Genomic DNA, 26349 nt, shown 5'->3' with positions numbered 1-26349 from the left:
TAGTGGTAAGATTTCCTGTGAAAGAAAGGCTAATAGAGGGAAGAGACTTTCAATGTAAATACTGCTCATTTAAAAATGGCTAGGAAGGCAAACAGAAATCTGGAATCACGTCTACATGGTTATAGACAGCACACAACTCACCTATGAAATTCTGTATGTATCATTCTGACAGCAGTGTCATAAAGAATCAAAATTTAATTTGTGATTGTTATACAGGAAGAATAATCTACAATAACGTTAAAGATGGGAAAGCAGAAATCATTATGATCTTCATAGATCAGGAATATGCAGCTGCTCCACTCTGAGGATCAACGTGGAACTTCCCCATGGAACTGAGCCATGTGTGCCGACTCTGTTGGACACCAGTTTTTCTTCATTGTTTTGTGACTCCTCCCGCTAATGAGCCCACTAGGAAACATACTTGTGAACGCTGGGTGGCAGAGGCCTTACACAGTATACCGAGCAGCTCTGGGCTTTAGAAAAATCACAACACTTTTTTTCAAGCAAAACAATCCTAACATAAATATAGGCTGAACTTGTTATGCCAGCAGGATCCATAGTAGATCAGTTTATGACTAGTGATAAGGTGGAGCTGATAATAGAGTAGCACAACTGAAAACAATACACTCAGAAGGAAACCATGGGCCATTAGTGGCAAGAGAGGGAAACTGAGAGACAATAAGGTGAGATAGCAAAGCAACATATAAGCTGATCTCCTCAGAAAAGAGGTGGTGGGTGGTGGAAAGCCCACCAAGGGGTGGCAGGCACCTGTGCCCAGCCTCCACCTGCTAGGTAACTAGTCCTTGGGAGTTCCATTAGCTCAGGACAGGCAGTTTGTGGTCAGAATGCAGGCAGGGGCCTCAGACGCTACTTGGACTGTTGCTGGCCGTTGGTACTTGCAATTTGTGCAACAGTTCTGGGCTCTGCTTCTAGTTCTTCTTGGAGCAAGTTCAAGGCTCCTCAGATCCAGGTTGCAGGTGGGAAAAGCTGACTGCCAATCAGGGACTTTCAAGCACTTGCGCAACGAGTGCTAGAGAGAGAGCTATATGACCGCTGGCCTGCAAGCCTAGGGCCCAGAGCATTGCTCTTCAAAGCAGCAGAAACTCTGCTGAAGGTGGTGTGTGAGCACTTAGCATTGGTGGTGACATGTCAGTGGGCATTGGCCCTGCCACCACCTGGAGCAGCTGTCACAGGCACAGCAGAGGTCTTGGCCCATGCTGGGCTCCCAAGGAAGGATACAACTCTCTGGGTCTGGGGCTACAGGTAGTGCCTGGGCCCACTTGCTGAAGCGGGAGCAGGTGAAGGCAGCATCCTTACCTGTAGAAGGTGTGTTGTGACTGAGAAGCTCTATTGGAGTTTAGGAGCTGTGGTAGGAGGTGAGAAGGCTGCATAGCACAAGGGATGATGAAAAAGAGATTGACAAGATCTTCACAGAGGCACTGCAAAGATGAGAGCCTGAACCCCTGTAATGCACAGAAAGAAGAGCAGCCAGAGACTGTGCTCACTGGAGACTCACAGGTCCAGGAACGTTGGATGTTGTGGCTTCCAGCAAGAGGAGGACGACTCTTTCTCCACTGCCAGATCCAACACTGCAGAATATTTTTGGTCTCTGGCAGCAGGCAAGAGCCAGCAAGCTCTGGCTGGGGAGCGTTCAGAGCCAGCTGAGCCTGAAGCATGAGCAGAATCAGGGGAGCACAGCAAGTGACAGTAGTGGGAGGCTATGTCCTGCAGGGTCTGGATGCCACTATCTGGTGACCTGACTTGCTATCCAGGAAGGTTTGATGTTTGTTGTGGGCTTAGATCTGAGGTGTTTCAGGGAGACTGCTGAAGCCTGTCCAGCCCTCAGACTGTGATTCCATGTTGATTGTCAATGTACACACCAAGGATACTATCCAGAAGACTCGGAGTATGTCAAGAGTGACTGTATGACTCTGGGGGGCGGGGGGAAGGTGTGTTCATGAGGGCCCAGGTGGTGTTCTCATTAATCCTGCAAGAACAAGGCTTGGGAGTAGGGCATGGATCCTGTGGGTCAACTGTGCACAGCTGGTCCTTGTCACAGGGCTTGGACAACCATAGGTCTCTCTCAGAGGATGAGGAACTGCTGGGAAGAAACAGGGTCTACTTGGCAAAGCTGGACAAAAGCACCTTCGTGGCCAACCTGTCAAGAAATACTTTAAACTAAGAATAATGGAGGAGTGACATTTTTGTCGTGAGGTAGAAGTCAACAGTGATGCAAAGCAAAAGGAGCAAGGTGACAGGAAAAAATGAGACCTCAGGAATGATAAAACAAGGTCAAGAAAAACCCACATAAAGTGTCTGTACACAAACACAGACAGCCTAGGAAAAAAGTGTGAGGAACTAGATCTCAGCATGCAGTCGATGATCTGCAATATCATTGGAATAAGAGATGTGGTTGCACAATTGGGCTGCTGTGATTGCTGAATATTAACTCTGTGGAGAAGGACTTGGGGATCTTCTTGAACTCAGACCACAGCAAGTTGAAAATGTGTCTGACTGAAAGAAAGCCAACAGCATCTTGGGCTGTATTAACAGAACATACCCAGTAGATCCAGGGACGTGATTATTCCTCGCTGCTTAGCACGCATTAGATGACACATACTGTGTCCGGTTTTGGGCTCCACAACACAGGAAACAGAGGAACAAAGTGGATTAACTTCAGCAGACAGCCACTAAGATAGAGAGGGGGCTGGAGCACATGTGATATTAGAAAAGGTTGAGGCTTTTTCTACCTGCAGAGGAGACTTCAGAGGGACCTAAAGACCCTTGATATCTACAATGTCTAGCAGTCTTCCGGTTTCTACAAGAACTTTATTTATTACATGAAGCCAGACTTTTCACGTGTGGATGGCAGGAAAATAAGAGGCACTGGGCACAGGTTCAGATAAGAAAGGCTTGTACTGGATATGAGAAACTTTCCCATCACGAGGACTGTCAAGCAGTGAAACAGGCTGCCCAGAAGAGGCTGTACAGTCTTCCTGCTTGGAGGTTTTCAAGACCTGACTAGGTAAAGACCTGAACAACCTGGTCTTACCTCATAGCTGATAGGAGAATGGGCCTCCTGAGGTACCTTCCCACTTGAGTTATCCTACAATCCTTCCCGTGCTGCCTCCCGAAAATTGAATCTCATATTTTGAAATATTTTTTTCTGTTCTTTTTAGTACTCTTTGTTTCTTTCTGTATACTTCAAAGACTAAATGAGCCTTTATTTTCAAAGTTCAAGTTTTGATGGTCTACCTAGTAGCAGAAATTCCTTCTCGTCATCCTATATTTTCCTACAATCAGCTGTTCAATCCTGTCCTATAACAGCATCTGACTGTGTACAATTTAAAATTAGCATCAGAATTTCTTCATGCTTTGCATGTCCTGTGAAGATAAGATGTTATATGCAGTCCACTAGCTTTATAATTGATTAATTTATGGTCGTTGTGCACCATCACTTCATTCATATGAACTTTAGAAAGAGCAATTAACATAGTATTCTTCTTACTAATTTAGCATTTAGCCTATTCCCAGCTTCTAAACACTCATGAACAATTTACAAACAAACAAAAAACCAAACAAATGTAAAGTGGCATCTTTGAATAGTGACTGGGGTAGACTGTGTCCTTCCAGCAGACACCTTATTGCACAGAGCACTGTGGGACTCGCCAAAGGATGTCAGTCAGGTATTTATACCCAAAGTCATCTGGTATCTTCAGCAGGGTTTGTTTGATTATATGTTTTAGTCTGCCTAACTTGTCTGCGGTTTCATTAATTTTCAACATTTTCAGCATTTTGTATTTATCCAAATTTTTCCAACCAATGGGAAAACTGACAAAATCACATTCTCTGTCTGGGGGAATATCTAAATTATCTTGGCTGGAGACCAAATGTAAGACTAACATATACCTATAGTCTCACACAGAATTATAGAATAATTTAAGTTAGAATGTGCCTCTGGAGATTTCTGGTCTAACCTCCCCTCTCAAAGCCAGACCAATTAGATGAAGTTGCTTGGAGCCTTAAGAAGTTGGATTTTGATCATATTCAAGAAGTGAGATTTCCTGACCTCATTGGCAACCTGTCCCAATGCTTGATTACTGTAATTGTTGGGGGGGGGGGGGAAGAGTTCTTAATATCCAATCAAAATTTCATGTGTTCTGATTTGCGTCCATTACCTTTTTTTCTTCCACTGCGCACTCATAAGAAGAGTCTGGCTCCATCTTCTCTACACCACCCCACAAGGTAGCTGTAGATAGCAAAAAGATTTCCCCTTTCATCTTTAGAAAAGTATATGTCTTTATTCATTATAGCATACACAGTATTCTGACACTGCCACCCTCAGTTCTGCAGTTGAAAAAAGCAGTTGCTGGAGAGTTTGGTGTCCACTCTGGTAGAAGTAGTCTCAGTCCCTTGACCAGAACACAAAATCTTGATTCCTTCTACTTGTTTCACATATTTCTTTGTGACAGAGATGTTTCTAACATCTTCACTGATAAAAAAAATATTTCTGATTCCATCTGACTTTCTGCTTTGCTTCCTTTATAGTAACTGTAGTCTCTTTGCAATAGATTTTTGCCTATCTCATGTTGTTCACGGGTGTCACTGATGAATTTCCACCTCATCCGGGAACATACTTGGTTGGTGCCTACAAGATTTTGAAAAGATCTAATTCAAGTGCCTCAGTTTTTTTCTTAGCCTGCAGTTTATAAATGCAGACTGGTAGTCTCTACCATATGCCCTTTCCTCAGGATTGTTTCTCACACTTGTTTGCACTTGTATAAAGTGGTGTAGCAGACAAGAGCTTTTAAATAATTGTGCAATAGGGCTCCCATCCTGATCAATTCTTAAATCTCAAGTGGTCTGCTTTTCTAACAAGCTCTAACCATTCAAGAAATTATATCTTCTGCTGGATGTCTAATAAACAAATTCAGCTGATGAAGTGCAAAACTTCTCATCATTTGCAACCCATGATTTCATATTCTGTCCCTTATTTTAATTTTTAACTCCCAGTTTGTAGACATCAATAATTCTGGGGTAAGTCCTGGAACCACATTATTTGAAAGCCGGGGGGAAAAAAAAAAACAACAAAAAACTCATCAAATAATGTGTCATTTTTATTCCAGTTAGGGAATTTGACCCAATCTATCTTGATGAATGTGCCATCTCAGTAAACTTCAGATGCCTGTGGCACAGATATACAGGTCTACAGTTGTGCTGGTTGCCTGGAGTCCAGTGAAATGAGAGAAATGAGCTCTTCTAGGATACAATTCATGTTATCCTAAACTAGTCAGATAAATCACAAGTTATAGGCACCTGTTTCTTTCCACTGCTTAAGAAGGGGATCTGGAAGGTTAGCTTTGGGTAAGCTATATCTAGGAGACATGTCTAAAATTAGACAAGAGTGTCCTCACTTCTCAGACTTCCCAGTCGTAGCATTTTTTTAAATTCTTCCTTACTTCAAGGACCCTTGCGTCCAGCAATGTCAATTTTCTTGGCCAACACCAAGAAATAGTTGATTTCAGCACAAAAAATGCAGCTCACATCAAAAGAAAAATATGTGCCCTTTAGACATGTGAGAAGCTTAAAAAAATTAAAGGAGCTGTAGATTAATATCTTTCTCCTTTGACTTCTACAACTAAATCTGCAGGCCTAGTTTTGTCCTCATTTATAAAAGTTAGCATTATTAAGGAATCTACATAGATTAAAATGTGGCTGAGTGAGGCTCACAGAAAATATCTCTTAATGAACTCATCTCGTATTATTTCTTATTATCATAATATTTTTTATATGCAACATATATCTACGGGTATTTAGACAGTGAGGCAAAGATGGACAAATGAAAGAGAAAACTTCAGATTAAATAATAGATTTCCCTGGAGGAAAGATATTACTTCAGAAATACCAGTGGAGAAACCTCATTCTCAATATGAGAAAAAAACACAGAATTATAGAAAAGTGTGACCCATTTAAAAGGTCACCTAATCCTTCTTTTCTTTTGGGCAGGATAAACTAAAGCTACATTGCTTTTTTACAGATGTTTATAAATCTCTTCTCTAAAGCTTCCAAAGACAGGCATTCTAAAATTTCTGTGGCAATTTATCCTTTGTACTTAACTATTCTTAACAGAAAATTCTTTCCCTGTAAATCTCCTTTGCAGTATTTTTAGCACATTGTCCTACTACAGCAGAAATGGAGAACAGTTTAGTTCTATCCTCTTGGCAGTACATTTTAGGTATTTGAAAATTGTTTAAGTATAACTTTCTTCTAGATTAAAATACATCCTTTCTTTAAAAATTTCTTGAGAGACTGCAGGTGCTATTTTACCTTTGTCACTCTCACTGCTTTTCACTGTGGTTTCTTAAACTGTTCCACATTTTAAAAGTAATATGTTCAAAACCAATGAAGAATTTCTCCTGATATCTAGAAAGTGCAAAATGGAGCAGAAGGATTATTCAGCTTATTTGAGCATGCAATCCACTTGTTTTTACAACAAAGCAAGACAATGTTGATTGATGTTTAGCTGTGACTTCCTATGATTCTCTGATCTTTTTCTGATTAAATTACCCAGTTATTCCTCATCTTGTTTTTGTGGAGCTGCAAAGGAATGGTCTGTTGCTGAGGTACAGACAAAAGTACAGCTGAGAACACTGCGAAAGCCCATTTGTTTGAGGGAGTTCTGATGAGGAGCAAGAAGATTTTGAACAAAGTGGATGTTTGACTTTTCAGTTAAGGTATAGCCATTCAAATAGCAATAAAAGCCCAAAGCTACAAGAGAAAATAGGTGGAGCTCCAGAAGGTACTGCAGGAACTGGCTACTTCTCACTAGTTGAGAACTACTTCCCTGAGCGAGGTAGATGCATGCATGTTTCTTGAAGCCAAACCAATGGAGTTGGAAAAGGTTAATGCCCATGCAAGTTGATAACCATGTTTTTCTTTGCACTGAGAATTCTTTTCATATTTGGTGATTCTTACTGATAGAAAGAGGTAAATAAGTGCAGCTGGTGTTGACAGTTGTATAAGCAATGGGACTTGTAGCAGCAAGAGGAGTTTGGTTGCACACTTTGTGAGTAGGTATGTCCTTTGTAGGTATCCTGCAAACAAGGCATTTTGATGGTGTCTGCAAAAAAGCAGGTGGTCATCATCTCTATGAGTACTGATGTCACAAGAAAGGCCAGGGAAGGGCTTGGGAGACAGGATTTAAGCTCTTAGATGTAAAACTGAAGATCAGGACACCCTTGCATTAGCTTTTTTATATTCTGGTTCAACTCACTGGATGAGACAAAAAGGGGGTAAGTCCTCAGCATGAACTGGGAAAATGTGATAGGGAAAAGAATCCTAGAATGACTAGGAGTGAGAGAATTTGGGGAATATATGGAATTTAAACAATTGACATGAGTAATGGCCACAGTCGTGATGGACATGATGATTAATTACCACATGTAGTAGAGAGGAAAAGGGAACTCAATGCTCAGTAGCGGTCAGAAAAATATCTCAAACCCAGTAATTTGCATAAGACACACAAAAGAAGAAAAGTGAAAAACCCAGGAAGCATCTATATGGCTGTCTGTGAATCCAGATTGTTTATCTATCTTGAGTGCTGCATGCAGCTGTGGCCTGTCCATTGTACAAAAAAAATATAAAAAAATAAGTAAATCAAGAAAAGATATAAAGAACAAGAAGAATAATCCGGACTTCTCACAAAGAGGGAGTGAACAGATATCAGGGTTCTCCAACTTGGAAAACAGATAACTGCATGGAAAGTGTGATGGGCAGGGATGACTGTGAGTGAATGAATTGAGTACTATTATTTTTTGTCTCTCACAGTAAAAGAAGTAAAACATAACAGAGAATACTATCTGAAAGGAGGTTTAAGCGTAAGGAAGTCTTTCTTTATACATGATTAGTTCCTTTCCCCAGGGATGGAATGTTTCAAATAAAAATTTGCAAAATTTGTGTGAAAAATTGATAGTTTAAGAAGAACGCAGAGAGAGATTCTGTTTCAAACTGTGTAGCATATTACCAGAACCTGGAAGACTATAATACAAGGAGTCTCTCCATATTATTGTCTCATTCTTATAAGCCACCTTTTAAGCGTGTGCACCAGGGTCCTGTTGCGGATGAGATACTGAACTAGATAAGCCATTATTTGGTCTCACCATTTGCATATGGATCTGGACAGGCTTGAGAGGTGGGCCCATGCCATAGTTTTTCACTATGAGGGTGGTGAGGCACTGGAAGAGGTTGTCCAGGGTACTTGTGGATGCCCCATCCCTGGAAGTGTTCAAGGCCAGGCTGGATGGGACTTTGAGCAGCCTGGTCTAGTTGGAGGTGTCCCTGCCCAGGGCAGGGGGGGTGGAACTAAATGATCTTCAAGATCCCTTCCAACCTAAATCATTTTATGATTCTATGATATCCTACAAGTAATTCCAAAAAGCACTTCTGAGGAACACTCTGATCCAGCCTCTAATCCCATATTTAGTCCTCTGTTTCTCACATCTCCCTTCTTCCCCATCCCTTTGTTCCTATAAGTTCCCATCAGTCCTAGCACAGACAGGCTATTCTGATAAGTTGCTGCAGGTCCCCAAACTTTAATCTACCTATTTAGATTGGGAATCACTCTCTTGTAACAGTGATAGAGTTCCTGGTAGAGGTTTTTTCCATATTGTTGTAACACAAATAATGACATCTTGTCATATTCAGTAAATCATAGAATCATAGAATGCGTTGGGTTGGAAGAGACCTTGAAAGGTCATCCAGTCCAACCGCTCCGCAGCAAGCAGAGAAATCCAAAAGAGCAGAAGTCCCACCCACAGACAAATGTGTGTCAATGGTAGCAAATCACTAAGTGTGACATTGGCTGATTCATGTTTATCAAAGCGTCCTGCTTTATTCTACCCATACTGAGAAGCATAAATCATTGACATTTGAAACATAACCTTTTTTTCAGGTCAAAAGCAGGGAAAAGAACCAAACAAATTCAATTTTCCTCTTCTGTCTTCAGCTTTTCCCTGATCCCTGAGGCAACAATGGCAAAAAACAGCTCTGGGAAGAAGGTGCGAATATAAACTGCTGCTCTGGGTATAGGGTTGGCCATAAGTACCTCTTGCTTCTTACTGCTCACTGTGCGCAAGACTTCCTCTGCCACCTCCACTGGGTGCACACCATATGCCACCTTTCTGAAAAAGACTGTAAATCAGAGAGGAGTGAGAGCTACAAACAGACAGCCAGACAGCCAGCCAGACACATCTGAGAGAAAGGTGGTGAAAAGATACACAGCTACTGCATCAATCAAATTAAATTCCTGCACACTTTCAATCCCTTATCCTTTCCCTTCTCTTCATCAGTATGTCCCTAGGATCTTTTTACAGTTTTGAAGTAAAATCCTCACAGTCCCTAAGAGAAGGAGCAACTTGAGTGCAGTGGAACTTCTCCCTTGGGATCTTTCATGATCTGTTTTACCTGCATTCCCTATCCCCTGCTGTATTTATTTTCTCACATAATGGTGTCTTTTTCCATGTTTCTTCTCTTTTCACCATGCTCATCTGATCTCTCCAGTCTATCTTTTCCTTTCCTCCCTTAAGCTGTTCATCCTTTCTCTCATTTCCATTCTTCTCCCTATGGTCCTTTCTTCTCACTGGGAAAAGCCTCCATACTGCTATATGGGCCTCATCTACCATCTCTCTTGATACATCAGACCTTACATTTCCAAATAGATGCCTCCCAGTTGCCAGGTGCTGGTTGACGATGGTATGAACAGATGAAAGTTGGATTCACAGTGCTGACAGAAATATCAAATTCTTCCATTTCAGCTCTAAGACAATCAAAAAAGCCTACAGCAGCATGCTTAGAAGCAGCATCTGAAAGAAAAAAAACACCACATATGTATGTTTGAGTATATGAATGTATGGATATAGATGTATGATAGAGCTCCATAAAACATGAATGCTTTTCTTATGGAAAACATGAATGTTTTATGGAAAACTGAGCATGGAACAGGCAAAAGAGCAGTGAATTATTTCACCCAGTGAAATTATCATATGACATATTTAAAACAAACAGAAGAAAATTATTTGTACAGGACAACTATGCATGAGATATGCAGTTGGTCTCCTTATACACGTCAAAGACCATGCATCTGCATTTCGCAATCAGAAATATTAAATCCTGGGTTAAGGAATAATACATCTATCATCTCTACAGTTAAAAATGTCTTTGGTGGATGTCCCTGAGATGAGTATCCACAAAATCTGTTGCTGCAGTTTGTAACACATCAATAAGATACGGTGAAATAGACGTTCATTTCTGGAATGCAGGTGTACTAGTGGTTTGTAAACTAATTAGGCCTTTGCCCTGCAACAGCAATCCAGGATGCTTTTAATATTAATGATAATTTTAAAGTAACTGAACATTAAGAATTTTTTAACTGCTCTTAGTGTTTTATTATTGAGAATGGTATTAAACAAGGATGACAGTATGTGAAACTTGACCCAAACCCAGAACTATGTTTTAAGTGCAGCAGACCTGCAAAGCACTCATCCATCTTGTCAAATATGATGACACCAAGCTGCGTGGCACGGTCGACACGCTGGAGGGAAGGGATGCCATCCAGAGGGACCTGGACAGGCTGGAGAGGTGGACCCATGTCCACCCATGGACTCCCTCATGAAGTTCAACCAGGCCAAGTGCAAGGGCCTGCACCTGGGTCGTGGCAATCCCAGGCACAAATACAGGTTGGGCGGAGAATGGCTTGAGAGCAGCCCTGAGGAGGACTTGGGTGTGCTGCTGGACGAGAAGCTCAACATGAGCCAGCAATGCGCGCTTGCAGCCCAGAAAGCCAACCACATCCTGGTCTGCATCAAAAGAAGCATGGCCAGCAGGTCAAGGGAGGTGATTCTGCCCCTCTACTCTGCTCTGGTGAGACCCCAGCTGCAGTACTGTGCCCAGCTCTGGAGTCCTCAGCACAATAACATGGACCTGTTGGAGCAAGCCCAGAGGAGGGCCACGAAGATGCTGAGAGGGCTGGAGCCCCTCTGCTATGAGGACAGGCTGAGAGAGTTGGGGTTGTTCAACCTGGAGAAGAGAAGGCTCCAGGGAGACATTATAGCCCCTTCCAGTACCTGAAGGGGGCCTACAGGAAAGGTGGGGAGGAACTCTGGATCAGGGAGTGTAATGATAGGATGAGGAGTAATGTCTTCAAACTGGAAGAGGGTAGATTTAGATTACATAACAGGAATAAATTTTTCACTATGAAGGTGGTGGGGCACTGGAAGAGGTTGCCCAGGGTACTTGTGGATGCCCCATCCCTGGAAGTGTTCAAGGCCAGGCTGGATGGGACTTTGAGCAGCCTGGTCTAGTTGGAGGTGTCCCTGCCCAGGGCAGGGGGTTGGAACTAGATGATCTTTAAGGTCGCTTCCAACCCAAACCATTCTATGATTTAATTCCTTTTTACTCTACCGCTTTCCTTACAGTTTCTGTGACTGTATTTTGCTTTCATAGAACTATAAATCACAATCCTGAGGTCTCGCAGACCTTTTAATTCAGAGCCCTTCATCCACTCTGACCTCCTGTCACAATTAAAAATGTCTATTTACATTTATCTAATATTTTCTGTCCACTAACTTTGCATTTTATTAATGCAAAGACATTTCATTATAATTCAGGATAGATAAGTTTCATTAGAAGCTTTAGATGAAAGACCTTCTTGAAAATTTTCTGGAAATCCAAGCAGAATACAGTTATAAAACCTCCTTTTGAACTCCCACACATAAATCCATTAAGTGCATGAGTCCCCCTTTAAAAGGCAGTAGCTAGTATCTACTAGTGTCTTACATTTATAAGCTACTTCATTCTTCACTATGCTTTCTAGTAATACTACAGTACAGATGTTAGACGTACAAGTTTGCTGTTTCCTGAATGTCTCCTAAGATCATAAAAAAAAAATTGTAATCACATTTGATATCCTCTTGTCCTCAAGTGACTTAGCCAGTAGTTATACTTCATAGATAATATTTTAATTATTTCTTCTTGAGTTCCACTTCTTAAAATCTTTCAACCAAATACTGCATTAATAGTTTACTGAATTAGGATGCAAATTAGCACTTTTAATAACCTATTATCAGTGCCACAGAATACTCGAAATTTATGCATTAGAATGTACATTTTTGCTCTGTGTAACTTACAAGCTGCACGAAATGGGATTCCTATTTTTCCTTGGATACTATTAATTAGAACAATTTGGCCAGTTCTTCTTGAGATCATGTTGGGAAGAATGGCTGAAAAAAATGAAATAGAAGAACGAGCCACATAAGTAAAAGAGCTCAATGTATACAGTGAAAAGAAGTGACAGCTGAAGTGTAGATAGCACAATGAAGGTTGCAACAGTACTGCAATCAAAAGTATCATAAAATCCAGTAGCTGGAAATTGCTAGATTTCGCTTGGATTCTACATGTAGATTTGGGTGCAGTATTATCACATTTAATTGTCAGCCTGTCTGTACCCTTGCAAGCGTTGTCTGTGTAACAAAGGCACGTAAATAAAGGAGTCACCATATGCAAAATACGATAAGCAGATGTTAAAAAAAATGCCGGTCTTCCAAATACCTGTTTATATATTTCTTGACCAATCTGTTTCCAAACCTAGGCACTCTGATTTTGATCTTCTTCACCTCAATTTCAGTCCACTGATTTTCAAGGAATTGTTTTTGATTATAGTGAAGAAGGCAAAAATAAGTGCAAATGAAACAGTGTAATGACAATGACTTGGATCTCAAGCTTTAAGTGGCAACATCAAAACAGGAAAAAAAATTAAAATACCTTTGGTTAGTGTTATAGGTCCAAAATAGTTGGCTTCCATTATCTTTTTATCAAGTTCCAATGAAATGCTCTGCACTGCTCCTTTCACTTTCATACTTGCATTGTTGATCAGTATATCCACGCAGCCATAGCAATTCAGGATTTCCTTAGCTACGTCTTGAATGCAGTTTATGTTTGAGATATCCAGAAGTATGAGCTTTGGTGCATATGTCTAATAAAAAAAGGCTTATTTCAAGGATACGTGTTACATAAAAATGTATTTCTATTTGCTTGTCTTGTAAATTAATTTACCTTGGTATCCGAAGGAATTACTTTTATCATCTCACAAAAACTTTGCTTTGTTCTTTTAACCCATTCTAGAAAGAAGGTAGTTCAGCAATGGATATTTATAGATTCTGAAACTCAGATGAACCATAGGAAAGGTAAGCTGGACTAGCTCTACCCTATTGAGTTCTGTCTCTCTTGTAATCAGTGGAGACAGACAATAGACAAAAAGGTCACTCCTACCTTACGGTCTTCCTGTAAGCAGCCCTCTGAAGAACTTTGCTGACCACAGAGTCTAGGATATAGTATATACAGATAATTTACATATAGATGAGGGGCAGTTGGAAGGTAGGAATGGTTTGTTCAGCTATAGGTTATCCAAATAGTGTTTACATTTGTATGATTTCTGCAAAATTATAGATTTTATCAGCTCAGGACAGAGGAATGAACTCTGAGTACCTTTTCTTACAATATTATTGCAACAATGTATTGCAGATCTCTTAGTCATACTTACTATTTTTTTCCTAGTTCAGCCTGGACAGACTAACATGAATACAGTAATTTTATGGTTATTTATGCATCTGAATAAAGCTCTCTGCAAATAAAAAGGGTCGAATGCAAATATTTGTTGGTCCAGTGAGCAATGGCTGTAGAATTTGTGAGATGCCTTGAGGAACACCTGTGCCCTGAAATGAGTCAGCTATCTGTTGGTCACAGAAGGAAAGTGTTCCCATAAGCATCAAAGAAACATCTTTCAAAGAACTGGCATAAGGGGCAGCCTTGAATGTCTATTTGCATGGTGACCCAGTAGAGAGGAAAGGGCGTTCTTATTCATCTGCTCTCATGCCCTTCTAGGTGGGACGTCTCCCAAAGTAGTGGAGAAACTCAAAATTCAGTCTTTACACCCATCTCCCACTGGCTGAACACTCCAATTATGTGAAAAGTGGGTGATAGTTCCTGTGATTAAATGGAACACATTGGATCCCTTTCATCCAAACTAACAGGCAAATTACTCTGCCAAGTATTTCTAGTTAGGTGATCTGTTCAAAATGCGAGACCACTCAGTTGCTTTACAATAATCACCTTGAATTAGCTCAAGAGAGCAGGATTTCTGACTTACACTTTTTGCATCATGCTCTGAAGACCTTCAGAGGTGTTTCTCTCTCTCTCTCTCTCTGGACTGTGTTGGGTGTGTTACCTGGGTGACCAAAATCACCATTAACAGTGAATCGTGTTTCATGTATCCTGTTATACTGGATTTCAAAACCTTTTGTGTACCTGAAGAAGTTACCTCAAGATGTGAATTTTCAAAGCACAGTGAGTAAACACTTACCGTACTGGGGTCTGCCACACTAATTAAAGCATCATACAAGGCTTCCAACTTTTCCCATGTCCTGCCACACAGCACAAGCCTTGCGCCTCCTGTGTGAAACACCCGAGAACATTCTAGGAGAGAAATACATTCAAAAGAAATAATAACAATAATAATAATTTTATTTTGTTTATTTTGTTTGAAATTGGATGCTGGTTTTACTAATGATGTTGAACTTATGCTTTAAAATTCATTAATTTTGAAAGAATAAATATATGAGGAGATAAAAAGAAAGCACTAAACGGCAATAATATATATGTGAGTAATAAATTAAAATTGAATGTAATGGTATAATGCACCAACCAACTCCAGTAAATAGTAAAATTGGGTCTCTCTGCTACCTTCATGAAACTCTTGGCAACAAGGAACTTGTCTACAACTTTGAGAAACAGCAATATAAAGACACTTATCACCCACTGGCCCACAGATGGAGCACCAATGAGAGAGGTCTTTCTTCTACAGACCTTTCCCTCCCTATTCAATCTATCCCAAGACCTTTATCTCCTGACTATTAGACCTTCCGTGTAGTCAGCAGAGGCATCAGGGACCAGCTTGAACTACTTCTTGTTCAGCTACATTCCCTGAAGCCTTCCTGAGAAGGTCACTGAGAATTTTCTAGGTATCCTGGGCTGGTACTGCTTTTTCTCCATATATTCAGGGATAATACGAGCTAGGGGTTCACCCCAGTTTAAGCTAGGTCTCTGGGGAGGATTCTTCTCCCTTATGCAAGTGAACTACGATTGTGCTTTTCTGAAAGTGGCAACTCACACAACAAGAGGAACTGCCAGTCAGTGTTACCAATCATCCCATCTCAGGACTGGCTAAGAGACTGCAGCCAACTCTTAGGTCTTCATGGGAGCATGTGATCAACTCAATACAGATTATGAAATACCAGGCTGGAGCATCTTGACAGCATGTATCTGGTCTATTTACTTCTCAAGGTGGTGTTGAGGGAGAATATATTCCTCACTGTCCTGTCAGTTTAGCCAAAGAAATGTATTCAAAAACACGGATTTTATTGTCAGTTATATCTCTCTGGCTGTTATATGCTGCTACAGGGCACATGTTCTAGCTCAGCTGAACTGAAACTGTAGCTCTTAGTCCAGGAATCTGTCAAGATTGTTATCCTCACCAGAAAAAGTACACAATTGCCTGCCTTTTCTTCCTTGGAATAGATAATTCCTCAGGCAGATTGGCCTGAGGACATGACTGATGATGTGCCCATTGTGCAGCCAGACAATTAGTTGACAGTGGGTTATGTGTGCTGATAGGACTGGAAATCAAAAGTTATTTTTCCCCTCATGGTTTTGGTTTGTTTTTTTTTTTTTCCTGATTAGGTCTTCCAAAAGGCTCTCAGCCTTGGAGCCCTCATATTTAGTCCCTAAATCAAATCTGTATGACAGTTACATATTCAGCATGGGAAGAACAGGAATATGCTCTTACAATTAGTCTTACGCCTTTCCAGACTGTTTAATTTGTCCTAGCTCCTACAGCATTTGTTGAATGGGCAACAGTACAACCCTAGTGCTATAGCTGTCTGTCCTCCAAAAAGCATTTTCTTCAATACCCACAAGCAAATCCAGTTATGCTTATATGCCCGTCTTAAATTGCTTAAATGCCCATGTTAATGTCCATGTTTGTAAGTGTGTGCAGCTGGAGAATTTTATTTATGTAATCTTTTTCATTATTTGCAACAGTAATTTTATGAATATCTTTCATTTTCTTTTTTCTAGCATAGAAAGATTTTTTGATTTAGAGCTCAAAAGTTTATTTGCCAATTCTAGGACAATTACACCAGTATTTTTCCTATAAACATAAGAGTTGGGGCAACCTTGTGAATAAAATGTGTGAACAGCAATAAAAGGAATAATGTGTTAACAGCAGTAAAAGGGAATAAGGGAAACCAATGATCTCCTCCTCCAGAACTATCCTGGACTTTTCTGAGTTATAGCACTGAGAAGAAACAGGAATCAGGTTTAAATAACAGACATAAACCATTGCAAATATCTTCAATCATCATAGTTTTTGTTTCTCTTTTTTAACTTGGATGAATGTCGTCTTCAGTCTGGAAATTCTGGCATGTGGGAAAAGGAATTTGGCTGCTGCCTAAGAGCTCAAATATGCAGCAGCTGTCCAGACAGCTGGTATTTTAAAGTGAATGGCCTTTGCATATGCATGGGTGGTCTGCACAGTAAATTCTGCACTATTTGGAATCATTCATGCAAATAACTTCTGGGTATCACCCTGTGGGATACTGGCAGTAGACATATTTAAGGTAATAAAATAAAATTGCTTTGAGTTACTTCCTTTTCCATCTGTGTGAAAAAGGCGCTGTGTGTGATGGCACAGGATGCAACTGCTTTTGTAGCTTCAAGAGACAGGCAGAAGCTAGTCATAAAAAAAAAAGAAAAAGAGAAAAATAATAAAAAAAAAAAAGTTAATAAGGAAACTGAACTTAAGAATATCTTCCCCAGGGTCATGGAGTGCTGGAGTAAAATACCTGGAGAAATTTTGAGAAATGTTCAAAATGTTCAATAAATGTCCTTTATTCCTGGAGGTTTCCAAGATTTGGCTTGAAGCCACACCCAACCAGATCTAGCACTGGTGATGTTCCTGCTCCAAACAAGACTTTTGTCTAGAAACCTCCAGGCATTCTATGATTCTTTGAGACACCTAATCTCAGCTGGAGAGCTGTAAATCATACCTCTCCAAACAAAAACACTAAAATATAATCAATTACAGAAAATGCATGCTAACATTATCTTCAACTGAAACTGAAGTGTGTCAGGGAAAGGTCAGAGTTATTTCATACTTTGTCCTAACAGGCTCTGATAAAGAGCACTCCTTGCCAGTGTAGTGTGTATTTTTGTTGCAGGTCTCTGCTCTGTTCTGCTAAGAAATAATTCTGCAAGAGCAATCCCCTTGGCATTGCAAGGTTTCTGACAGACAGCAAGTCTTCACTGAAAACACCAAAATGTAGCCTCAAGCTATGTTTGCCTTATGAGGCACTTGCGTCTACTGCCTCTCAAGTAATGCCGAGCACAACTGTACATGAGCAATATATGACCCAATACCTTTAATTCAGCATCACCATGTAGGTAGCAAATATGACCTAAGAAGAAGTATATACTAACTGGCTGGCCAAGGTAATCAGCTTATGTAAACAGATAAATTACCACATACTCTTTCCTTCCACCCACTGAACCTACCTTTACAGATAGCCAGGCCATTGGAGGTACTGGAAGATGTTAAGTGAAGAGGAGCAACATGGGTGATAGAGGGGGCAGAGATATGAACAGGGAGAGAGGGGTGAGAACTGTTGTTTAAAGAGAGTAAGAAATGTTGAAGTCTTTAAGGGCTGAAAAGGAACATGTAGAGAGTAAGGTGACACCTGTTTATACTGATTTGCTGCTACCCTGCAGTGACAGCCTATGTAATAAGATCTCATAGTAGCAACATGCTAAAAATAGCACCCTTAACGTGCTTACAAAAACACTTATTCTGTTGAATTAAATACATACAAAGCTCTGCAGTTCCTAAACTTTTTCCAGCAGTTCCTGTGGATAAGACTAAAAATATACATATAAAAACCATAGGATTTTTTAAAACATCCAGCCAGATATGAATATATACAAGGTAATGTATGCACATTTTATCACTTAGAGGGTGGTTCTCTGGCTGTTTCTGTTCTCTGACACTGAGAAGAAATGAGTCAACACACCTTTGCCCAGTCCAGAGATGGCATCCGTGATCACCACCACCTTGTTTTGCACAGCCGACTTGGACAATAGCCACCTGACTGACTGGTAAATATACATAATTCCACTGATCCCTAAGAGAAGCAATGGTAGAGCAAGTACAGCAAGAATGCCCATCTCTGCAGGAAACAAAAGACCACGAGAGTAACAGTAATCATAATATGCATTATTTTTCAGATTATTCATATCTAAAAAAGCAGTGTTTTCATGTATAGAAAATGCTGTAATCAGCATGCCAAGGCTTGAAGCTGTGGGAAGCTTGTTTTCCAGTCAATGGCTAAACATTATTATTATTTAATTAATAGGGTAATAATTGGGTTTTTGTCTGTTTTCCTCATCATTCCATGGTCTAACCAAATCTGGATTCCTTTTATTCAAAATTACTCTATGTTGGCAAAAACATACTAGAATTTTAGTACAAATATTGTCTTAAGGCAAAACATAGGAAAAGAGATATAAAACTTTTAATCTTAATTTCAGATAAAACACATAATGGAAGTGTTTTCTGTTCTAAAAGACAGAGAAAATATAATCACTTACTATGGCTTTGAAGATTCCAGGCACAGTTAAAACATTCGTTTGTATTTTTGTAAATTTTTGTATTACAGGTTTAAATAAAGTCCTTTAGCAAATCCATAGAGCATTGCAGTTGTTGATGCTGCTTGCCGTGAATGGGAATGGCTATGTATAGCCATGTGACAGAGATACTCTAAAAGTAAATATAGCATCTACACTGTGATTTGCATGCCTGACCTATCTAGTCCAACAGTCTGGACAGTCATGTAAAAGTTCCTAGTACAGTATCAATTCAACAGTACAAAGAAACATCTATCTTTCTGTCTTGCCTGGGGTTGCAGTTATTCATTGGACTGTCTCAATTTCTTGTCATTGGCCTTCAATTAACTTCACACGTAAAAAAAATCGTACAAACTCCATGACAACAATAGGTATTCGTAAACAAGCAAAACGTACCATAAAGAAGTTGCTGCTTGAAATAATCACTGTTCAGCAATACAAATGATGTATGTATGTGTCAGGAAAAGGTCTTTGAGCAAGTTGGTTTGGGAGCCAGTGCATCACACAGAGCTGCTGTGGGCAGCTGAGTGCTGGAACACAGACCAGCTTGGTGTACTGCGCTTTCAGGTGCCGCAGGGTGCTTTCCACTTTTGGTATCTGCAAGGCAGATGTGCCTTTTTCCCAGCACTTTCAGGACCAACTTTAGGTAGGTGATCTAACTTTTAGATTGCCTGCAGAGAGACATTATCTGTTAACCTAACAATCACAGTTATGCATTGCCCTTTGGGGTCCTAGGGAAAATAATGGTTCACGACAAATCACTCCTGTTTTGCTGTTTCCATAAATTGTATCACAGTCTTAAAATTTTAAGTTTTGACAACCAGATTCAGGTTGTTGAATCTGGTACTGTTCGTCCTGGTAATCTAAATTCTACGTTCTAATTTTAATCTCCAATGAGAGAATGGTAAGTCTACAAATGATAGAAAGTCATTGATACTGGAGTGTTGTAACAAGGAACAAAGATTTCATGGTTAGGTCTGCAGGTACCAGGACAGTGTTAGCTTTCAATGAGCGGGAAAGGACAGAAGGTTATTCAAGAGGGAGTGGGAGGAGGCTCTTAGACATAGTTTGTAATCTAACTTGCTCTAGAAGCTAATGACACTGGGAATCAAGATGCATATTGCTCCCTGTGAAAGTTGAAGTTGCCTGCCAAAGAACCATGATTTAAGATTTCCAGACCACGGAATTGTATAATGTGCCAATGTTTGAAACACTGTGTGTGCACTTCTAGCTAAAAAGATTTCATAGTCATTGACAGATACGGAAAAAATCTTGTTTGCCAATACAAAATGGACAAGGTGTCCTGAAATTTACATCAGTTTCCACATGAGAATGTGAAAACATGAAGTCAAATGAGCTGGGAAGTCATGCCAAGCCACCTGCAGAAGCAAAGAAGAAATCTGATTTTCCATCACCCCTAAAGCCCCATCTATCTTTGCTTACTTTCAAAGCATCAGCTTTAAATAAACAGATATGCATTTCCCTATCAGGAATTAAGTTGGTTTCTTCCTTTTATGGAACAGGAAATGTTGTTCATTCAATTTATTCAGGGTTCCGGAAACATTTTTCTGTGAAGGTGAAACATGAAAAAAAAAAGCACACACTAAAGAGAGAGGATTTATAGGAGTTCCAAGTGATTTGTTTGCTTTGTTCCCAAATAAGCTAGAGCAATGGTACAAGTAATGTAAGAGCAAGAATAGGAAAAAGTCAATTGAAAGAACTACACAACGAACAATATGCAAGATTGTAAAGATAAAATGCTAATATGTCTATTATTAACAAAGAACAATTGTAAAAGAAGACTGCTTGAGTCGTCCAGGAAAGTACAGACATACAGTGACTGCAATAACCAAAACACCCAAATTTTTCCAAACACACAAGTCTCTCAGTCAGATTAAGTACCAGAGGAGTGTATTATCCACTGCCACCTGCAGAGCACCATTGTAAACACCAGAGAAACAAGAAAAAATATAAATTGTTTCAGAGGTTAGATCCCATAAAAATGGTAAGTCACCTACAGGGAAACTTGAGCAAAAGTGAGGCCCTCGCTCTCCCTCAGCTAGCTCTGAAAGTCTCTACATTCCCAACCCTTGTGTCCAGAGCTGAGCTCCAGGACCTGTCCCAGATGACACCAGAGCTGAACAGTGTGTGTCCTAACCTGAAACTTGACAGAGATCTAGGGCTTAATTCACAGAAATGCTGTTTGAGAGCATGAACATGCATTTACATACATCTACATTACTTACATTTCACATCGTTCAGAAGTGCTGGACATAGCATTGGGTGGGTGGGTGTTTAGTTTGTGGCTTTGTTCAGTTTTCTTTGTTTCTTGGAGGAAACAAGGGTTTAACAGAGTTTAACGGAGAAACAATGATAGGGGCAGGAAGAAGTAACCAAGATTTCAAATCCACGTCTGCCCCCAAAAGATGATTCTAGCTTTACAGCTATCATTTCTGTGGGTTGTGAAGTCCCTAAGCATGGGCATATTCTCATCCACAGCATAGCTCTTTATTTTAACCAGCGGCTGCCTAACATCTAGGAAAACAATTCTCCCTTTGAGTAGAAGTGGAAAGGGATATGGATTTTCACATACTTTGAGAGGATATGTGTCTCTAGCACTCAAACTCAGAGAAATTTTTAATACTAGCAGTAACCAGGTGAAGTGTTTTAATTCTGTACTTCTTATGCTCCTGATAAAGGAACACATAGGCTGTGGCGAGTCCTGTGTTTCACCATTTGTCTCAACCACGTCAAATTGTAGGGAATTTACTATGACTGCATTATTTTCAGTTAGATGGATTTTACCTTTTTCTTTTTTTTCCTCAGACATTATTACTTTTTCGTTCCATTCTTATTTTATTGATTCTCCTTGTATTTTCTTTTGGTAGCTTTGATATCACTGAGCATACCGACAGTACAGTTTCTACTTAAAGATACTTTTGGCATTTGCTAGAGTTCCTGTGTTTATACCTATGTCACAAGCATCTGTGAATGGTCCCCACTATTCATAGACCTGTTGTTGACTTGCATGATTAGCCCATCATATATTCGTAATACTACTCTGAATATTTTCAAGCCTTGGAAAGCACAGGAATTCTAGCCTGAAAAAGCAGTTAACACAGTGTTTGGTCCAGGGAGAAGCAGAGTTTCCACTCTCAATGTAAAAAAAAAGTTAATCTTAACAATTCCAGATTAAAAAAACTGGTCTTTGGAAAGTCCTGGGACCACAAAGCAAGAACCAGAAATCTATGAACCAGAAACACAGTGTCAACAGAACATCTAGTTCAGGTCAAACACACTGCCTGCTAAAGGTCAAAAACACTCCTCAGTCCATGCAATTATTTATTTTGTGTTCTCTTCTCACACATCCACAGCAGTGGTGTGCCACAGTATACAGGTATGTTTCTTCCTACGTACTCTTAGAGGTAACCATCCTGATAAAAAGCTAGAAGGGAAGTTGGGGTTCACCTCAGTAATAGCGACGTACAAGCATATGGTCAATCTATCCTCCTTTCTCCTGAGGGAGACTCTATCAGTCTGACCAATGGGTTTCCCTCTGGTTTCCTGGTGGTCTTGGATCTGCAGGCTGCTTCATTACTATTCATAGACTTCTGCACTCCTGCTGTTGGAAGGTCTCATCTTTTCTCTTTACCTGATTTCATACGCTATTCTCCATTTTTTTTCTACTTCTGAATAGACCTTTCTGTAGCCATTCTATCTCCCTTTCTCTTCCCAAACTCCTTCCAAAGAAACAATCCATAATTTGCTCATTGGTCCCAGTTCTGTCACATCCATATCCAAATTATGTAGTTCTGAGATGGTTACCTAGGCAATCTCAGCTTGATAAGGTGTTACTGATATGATTAGTGAGTGCACTACCAAGACTCTGCACCTCAAAATTACCCAACAATTATCCCATTTATAACAGTTGCATATCAATTATGTTTTACGCTCCTTGAAAATAATCATTGTACTTTAACCTTCATTCCTCTGCCTAGTTGCAGCTGAGCACAAGGAGTCTTATATCCTATCTGCAGAAATCTGCACACTAGAGCAAGACACTATGTTTCTCACACTCTAATATGACCAGACAGCATCCTTGCCCTGGAATTGTCTCAGTCACTGTCATGGTTCCCTGCACAGACTTTGGCTGGTTATAAGGCCTGGTGTCCATGAAGGATTTTTTGCTCACAGAGTCCCTCTCATGGATTTAAGGAAATAGAATTTCTCACTCTGCAGAGTTTGTCATAACCAGTCAGATTGTATTTTTTGTCTACTATTATCAGCAGGAGACTTGAAAATTTTTTCATGGCTTTCAAATTCTAGTCTCTCTCATAACCTGCCAGCACCTCTGGAAAACCTGTAGATTAGCAGTATAGTGTTTTTCTATGGTATAACCAAGTCTCCATTCTTTCAGGTTTTCAGTGCTCTGCACCTCTCCATTTTTTTTTCTTTTTCGCCAAACTCTATGAAAAAAGATCATCTTGACCTCCTCTTCCTTTCTCTTCCATCTCTTTTATAAACCTTTTCTGTCTTGGTTAGAAGATCAGGAAGTAGTCCTTGCTACTGTGCTTCAGATTGGACATGTGTCACACTGTGCTTTCAATGTTGTATCAAGGGGCTGTTCAATTCAGCTCCACATTGTATCAAATAAGTGTAGGAACCAGTATACATGAGCCTTATCCACTATACATGATATTGGAAGTTAGTGCTGGTGTTATTTTTTTACCATCATATGGTTTTTTAAAAGATGGCAAGTTCTCATCTTTTCCATTTTCCTTTGACTGTCTCATTAAAGGCATTGGGCATCAGCTTTGCCAGAGAGCCATCTGGCGATCCAGCCCTCGCCAGTCGTGGTGACGCTGCCGGGCCCAATCCTCAGCTCCTTCCCTCAGAGCACAGCCATGGGATCCACCACGTCGGCTGCCGTGGGGAGCTCTCTCAGCGCTGGCAGTGTGCCCATCGCTTCTGGGGGCTCCCTGGCTCTGAGGGGCTTTGGGTGGTCCGGTCTGGGCCGTGGGCTCTGCGGGCCCCTGGCACGGGGCAATCTCTTATGCTGAAGCCCGTGGACTGCCTGCTCATGGTCAAGCACCAGGAGCCTCGAGGAAAGCCCTGGAGCCAGCCCTGAGAGCGCGGCCATGCTCTGCCGAGGAGCCGAGCGCCCACGCCTCTGCCTGGAGGAAGGGCCCGGCGCTGGCCTTCCGTCTCTTCCCAAGGGAGCCTCTCTCTTTCCCCCTCTTGCTCTGCTTTACCTTGCGCTCCCCATGAAATACGTCCTCTTTCCTTCTGCAGCGATAGGCCTAGGTGATACGTGGTTGCCAGAGCCTTGAAGAGGAATCGGAAAGGAAGCATCCCTGGCGTGGGGACTTTCCTTCAGATGGCAGCACTTCTCTGAGCTTTGCTCAGCCTCCAAACTGCATTGCTTAAGCTCTCGTCTTTTCCATTTTCCTTTGATTGTCTCATTAAAGGCATTGGGCACCAGCTTTGCCAGAGAGTCGTCTTTCATTCTCCCCTCTTCTCCAATACCAACCACCTGAGTATCCAAAAGCATCAGCACGGGGAACATGCTGATACGCAAAATATCAGCCTGGGGAACAAACAAGAGGAGCTAGAGACGCGAGCACGCCTGCAGGGCTATAATTTATTGGCATCACAGAGACGTGGTGGGATGGCTTCTGTGAGTGGTGTGTTGGAATGGAAGGATACAGGCTCTTCAGGAAGGACAGGGAGGGGAGACGAGAAGGGGTTGTCCCCTGCTATGCCAATGACCAGCTGGATTGCATGGAGCTCCACCTGGGGAGGGATGAGGAGCCGACCAAGAGCTTATGGGTGATGTTATAGTGGGCGTCTGTTCCAGGCCATCCATTCGGGCAGACCAAGGCCCTCTGTAGACACGTTCACTAGCCCTGGTCCTCATGGGGAACTTCACCCAGCCCGATATCTGTTGGGGGGACAACACAGCAGGGCATAAGCAATCCAGGAGATTCCTGGAATGCCTTGATGATATTTTCCTTCTCCAAGTGATGGAGGAGCCAACAAGGAGAGGTGCCATGCTGGACCTTGTTCTCACCAACAAGGAGGGGCTGGTGGGGAGGGAATGTGAAGCTCAAGGGCAGCCTTGGCTGCAGTGGCCGTGAGGTGGTGGTGGTGGAGATCCTTAGGGCAGCGAGGAGGGTGCACAGTAAGCTCGCTACCCCGGGCTTTGTGAGAGCAGACTTTGGCCTGTTCAGGGATCTGCCTGGTAGAGTAGGCCAATCAGCCTCTCCTCAGTCCCTGGGAAGATGATGGAGCAAAACCTCCTGGAAGCAGTTTCCCAACACGGGTAGCGAGGAAGGTGGGCTGGGCTGGCTTGGGAGTAGTAAGCATGGATTGACAGAGGAGAAGTCATGCTTCACCAAGCTGGTAGCCTCCTACAGTGAGGTGACTAGCTTGGTGAAGAAGGGAAGAGCAGTGGATGTTGTCTACCTTGACTTCAGTAAGGCTCAAGCAGCCACAGGAACAAAAAGCAAAATACGTGTAAACCACTTTCTGCCACAGAACATTTCAAGTAACGTCTTTTTTTATGGGAGACATCGCCCTTCTCAGTTCATAGAGTCTCAGAATCGTTGGAGTTGGAAGGGACCTCTTGAGATCCTGTAGTCCAAGCCAACAGCTCCAGCAGGCTCAACAAGGGGTTTCTGGCCTTGAAATGGAATTTCGTGTGTTTTAATTTGTGCCCATTGCCTCTTGCACTGCCAGTTGGTACAACAGAGAAGAGTCGTGCTCCCTCTTCATTCCCTTCCACCAGGTATGGGAAAAATCCCAGCTATCACAGCCTCCCCTCATATTTCAGACACACCAAGCCCTTAACTAGTTTTGTGACAAAGCGGGGATCTGCAGGGAAGACCTGTGTGGAGGCAGGAGTAGCCAGCAGCCAGCCATGCCACAAAGGGATGTGCTGTCCCGGGTGGTCAGGAGCGACTTGGCAGGGGTCAGAGGGACAGGGACGATCCAGCGGGCTGGCTGGAGCCTCTTCGTGCCCACACGATCTCCCTGCTCTTACACACACTTGCACTTCTACTTCTCTGGCCACCCGCCTCCCTCTACCAGTCCCTGGACAGTTCCTTGGGATATCTCTTCCTTGGGATATGCTCTCCCTACCTTGCTCTCCCCTGGGCGTGCTCCACTCGCTGCATCATCTGGCTTGATACTCGACAGCAATTATACACACTCGCTTTCTCACACTCCACAAGCTGGTACATTGTTTCCACTCGCCCTGGTCTGTCCAGGTGCCGGCACCCCAGACAAACAGTCCCTATGACCTCTGGTCCCACTCCAGTGACTGTCACCAAGGAGACAGGAACCACGTCGACCTGTGGTGTGACTCCAGTTGCTGCCCCATAGACTTCCATACACACACGTGCACGCAGAATAGGGAGCCCCTCCCCAGGGCAAATAGTTCAGAACAGAACTTAAGACAAAGACCAGACAGGATGCGCTGATCAGAAGCAGGCCATGGCCAGGCAAGCATCCTGAACAGCAACCAGTTCTTGAGGGACAAACACGTTATGACATCTCCCTCTA

The 26349-nt window shown here is 41.7% G+C and overlaps 1 protein-coding gene across 2 annotated transcripts; it reads right to left on the bottom strand.

The window, feature by feature from the left end:
• Window positions 1–177: 177 nt before the first annotated feature.
• On the bottom strand, window positions 178–18992 carry DHRS7C (dehydrogenase/reductase 7C). Of its 2 annotated transcripts, none has more exons than XM_074607419.1 (7): window positions 18751–18992; window positions 18174–18329; window positions 14414–14526; window positions 12817–13027; window positions 12183–12275; window positions 9705–9860; window positions 178–9189 (listed from the first exon to the last, which is right to left on the bottom strand). In XM_074607419.1, the coding sequence occupies exons 2-7, from the start codon at window positions 18325–18327 to the stop codon at window positions 8981–8983; spliced, it is 936 nt and encodes a 311-aa protein (XP_074463520.1). In that variant the 5' UTR covers window positions 18328–18329; window positions 18751–18992; the 3' UTR covers window positions 178–8980. The 2 variants fall into 2 exon arrangements, with proteins under 2 accessions (XP_074463520.1, XP_074463521.1); XM_074607420.1 differs by having other exon boundaries at window positions 18174–18284; window positions 18751–18889.
• Between the last annotated feature and the right edge of the window lie 7357 nt (window positions 18993–26349).

Source organism: Larus michahellis, chromosome 14 (assembly GCF_964199755.1).
Source record: "Larus michahellis chromosome 14, bLarMic1.1, whole genome shotgun sequence".
Classification (NCBI taxonomy): domain Eukaryota; kingdom Metazoa; phylum Chordata; class Aves; order Charadriiformes; family Laridae; genus Larus; species Larus michahellis.
The sequence above is the reverse complement of the archived record's forward strand: the minus strand, read 5'-3'. Positions and strand labels throughout refer to the sequence as shown.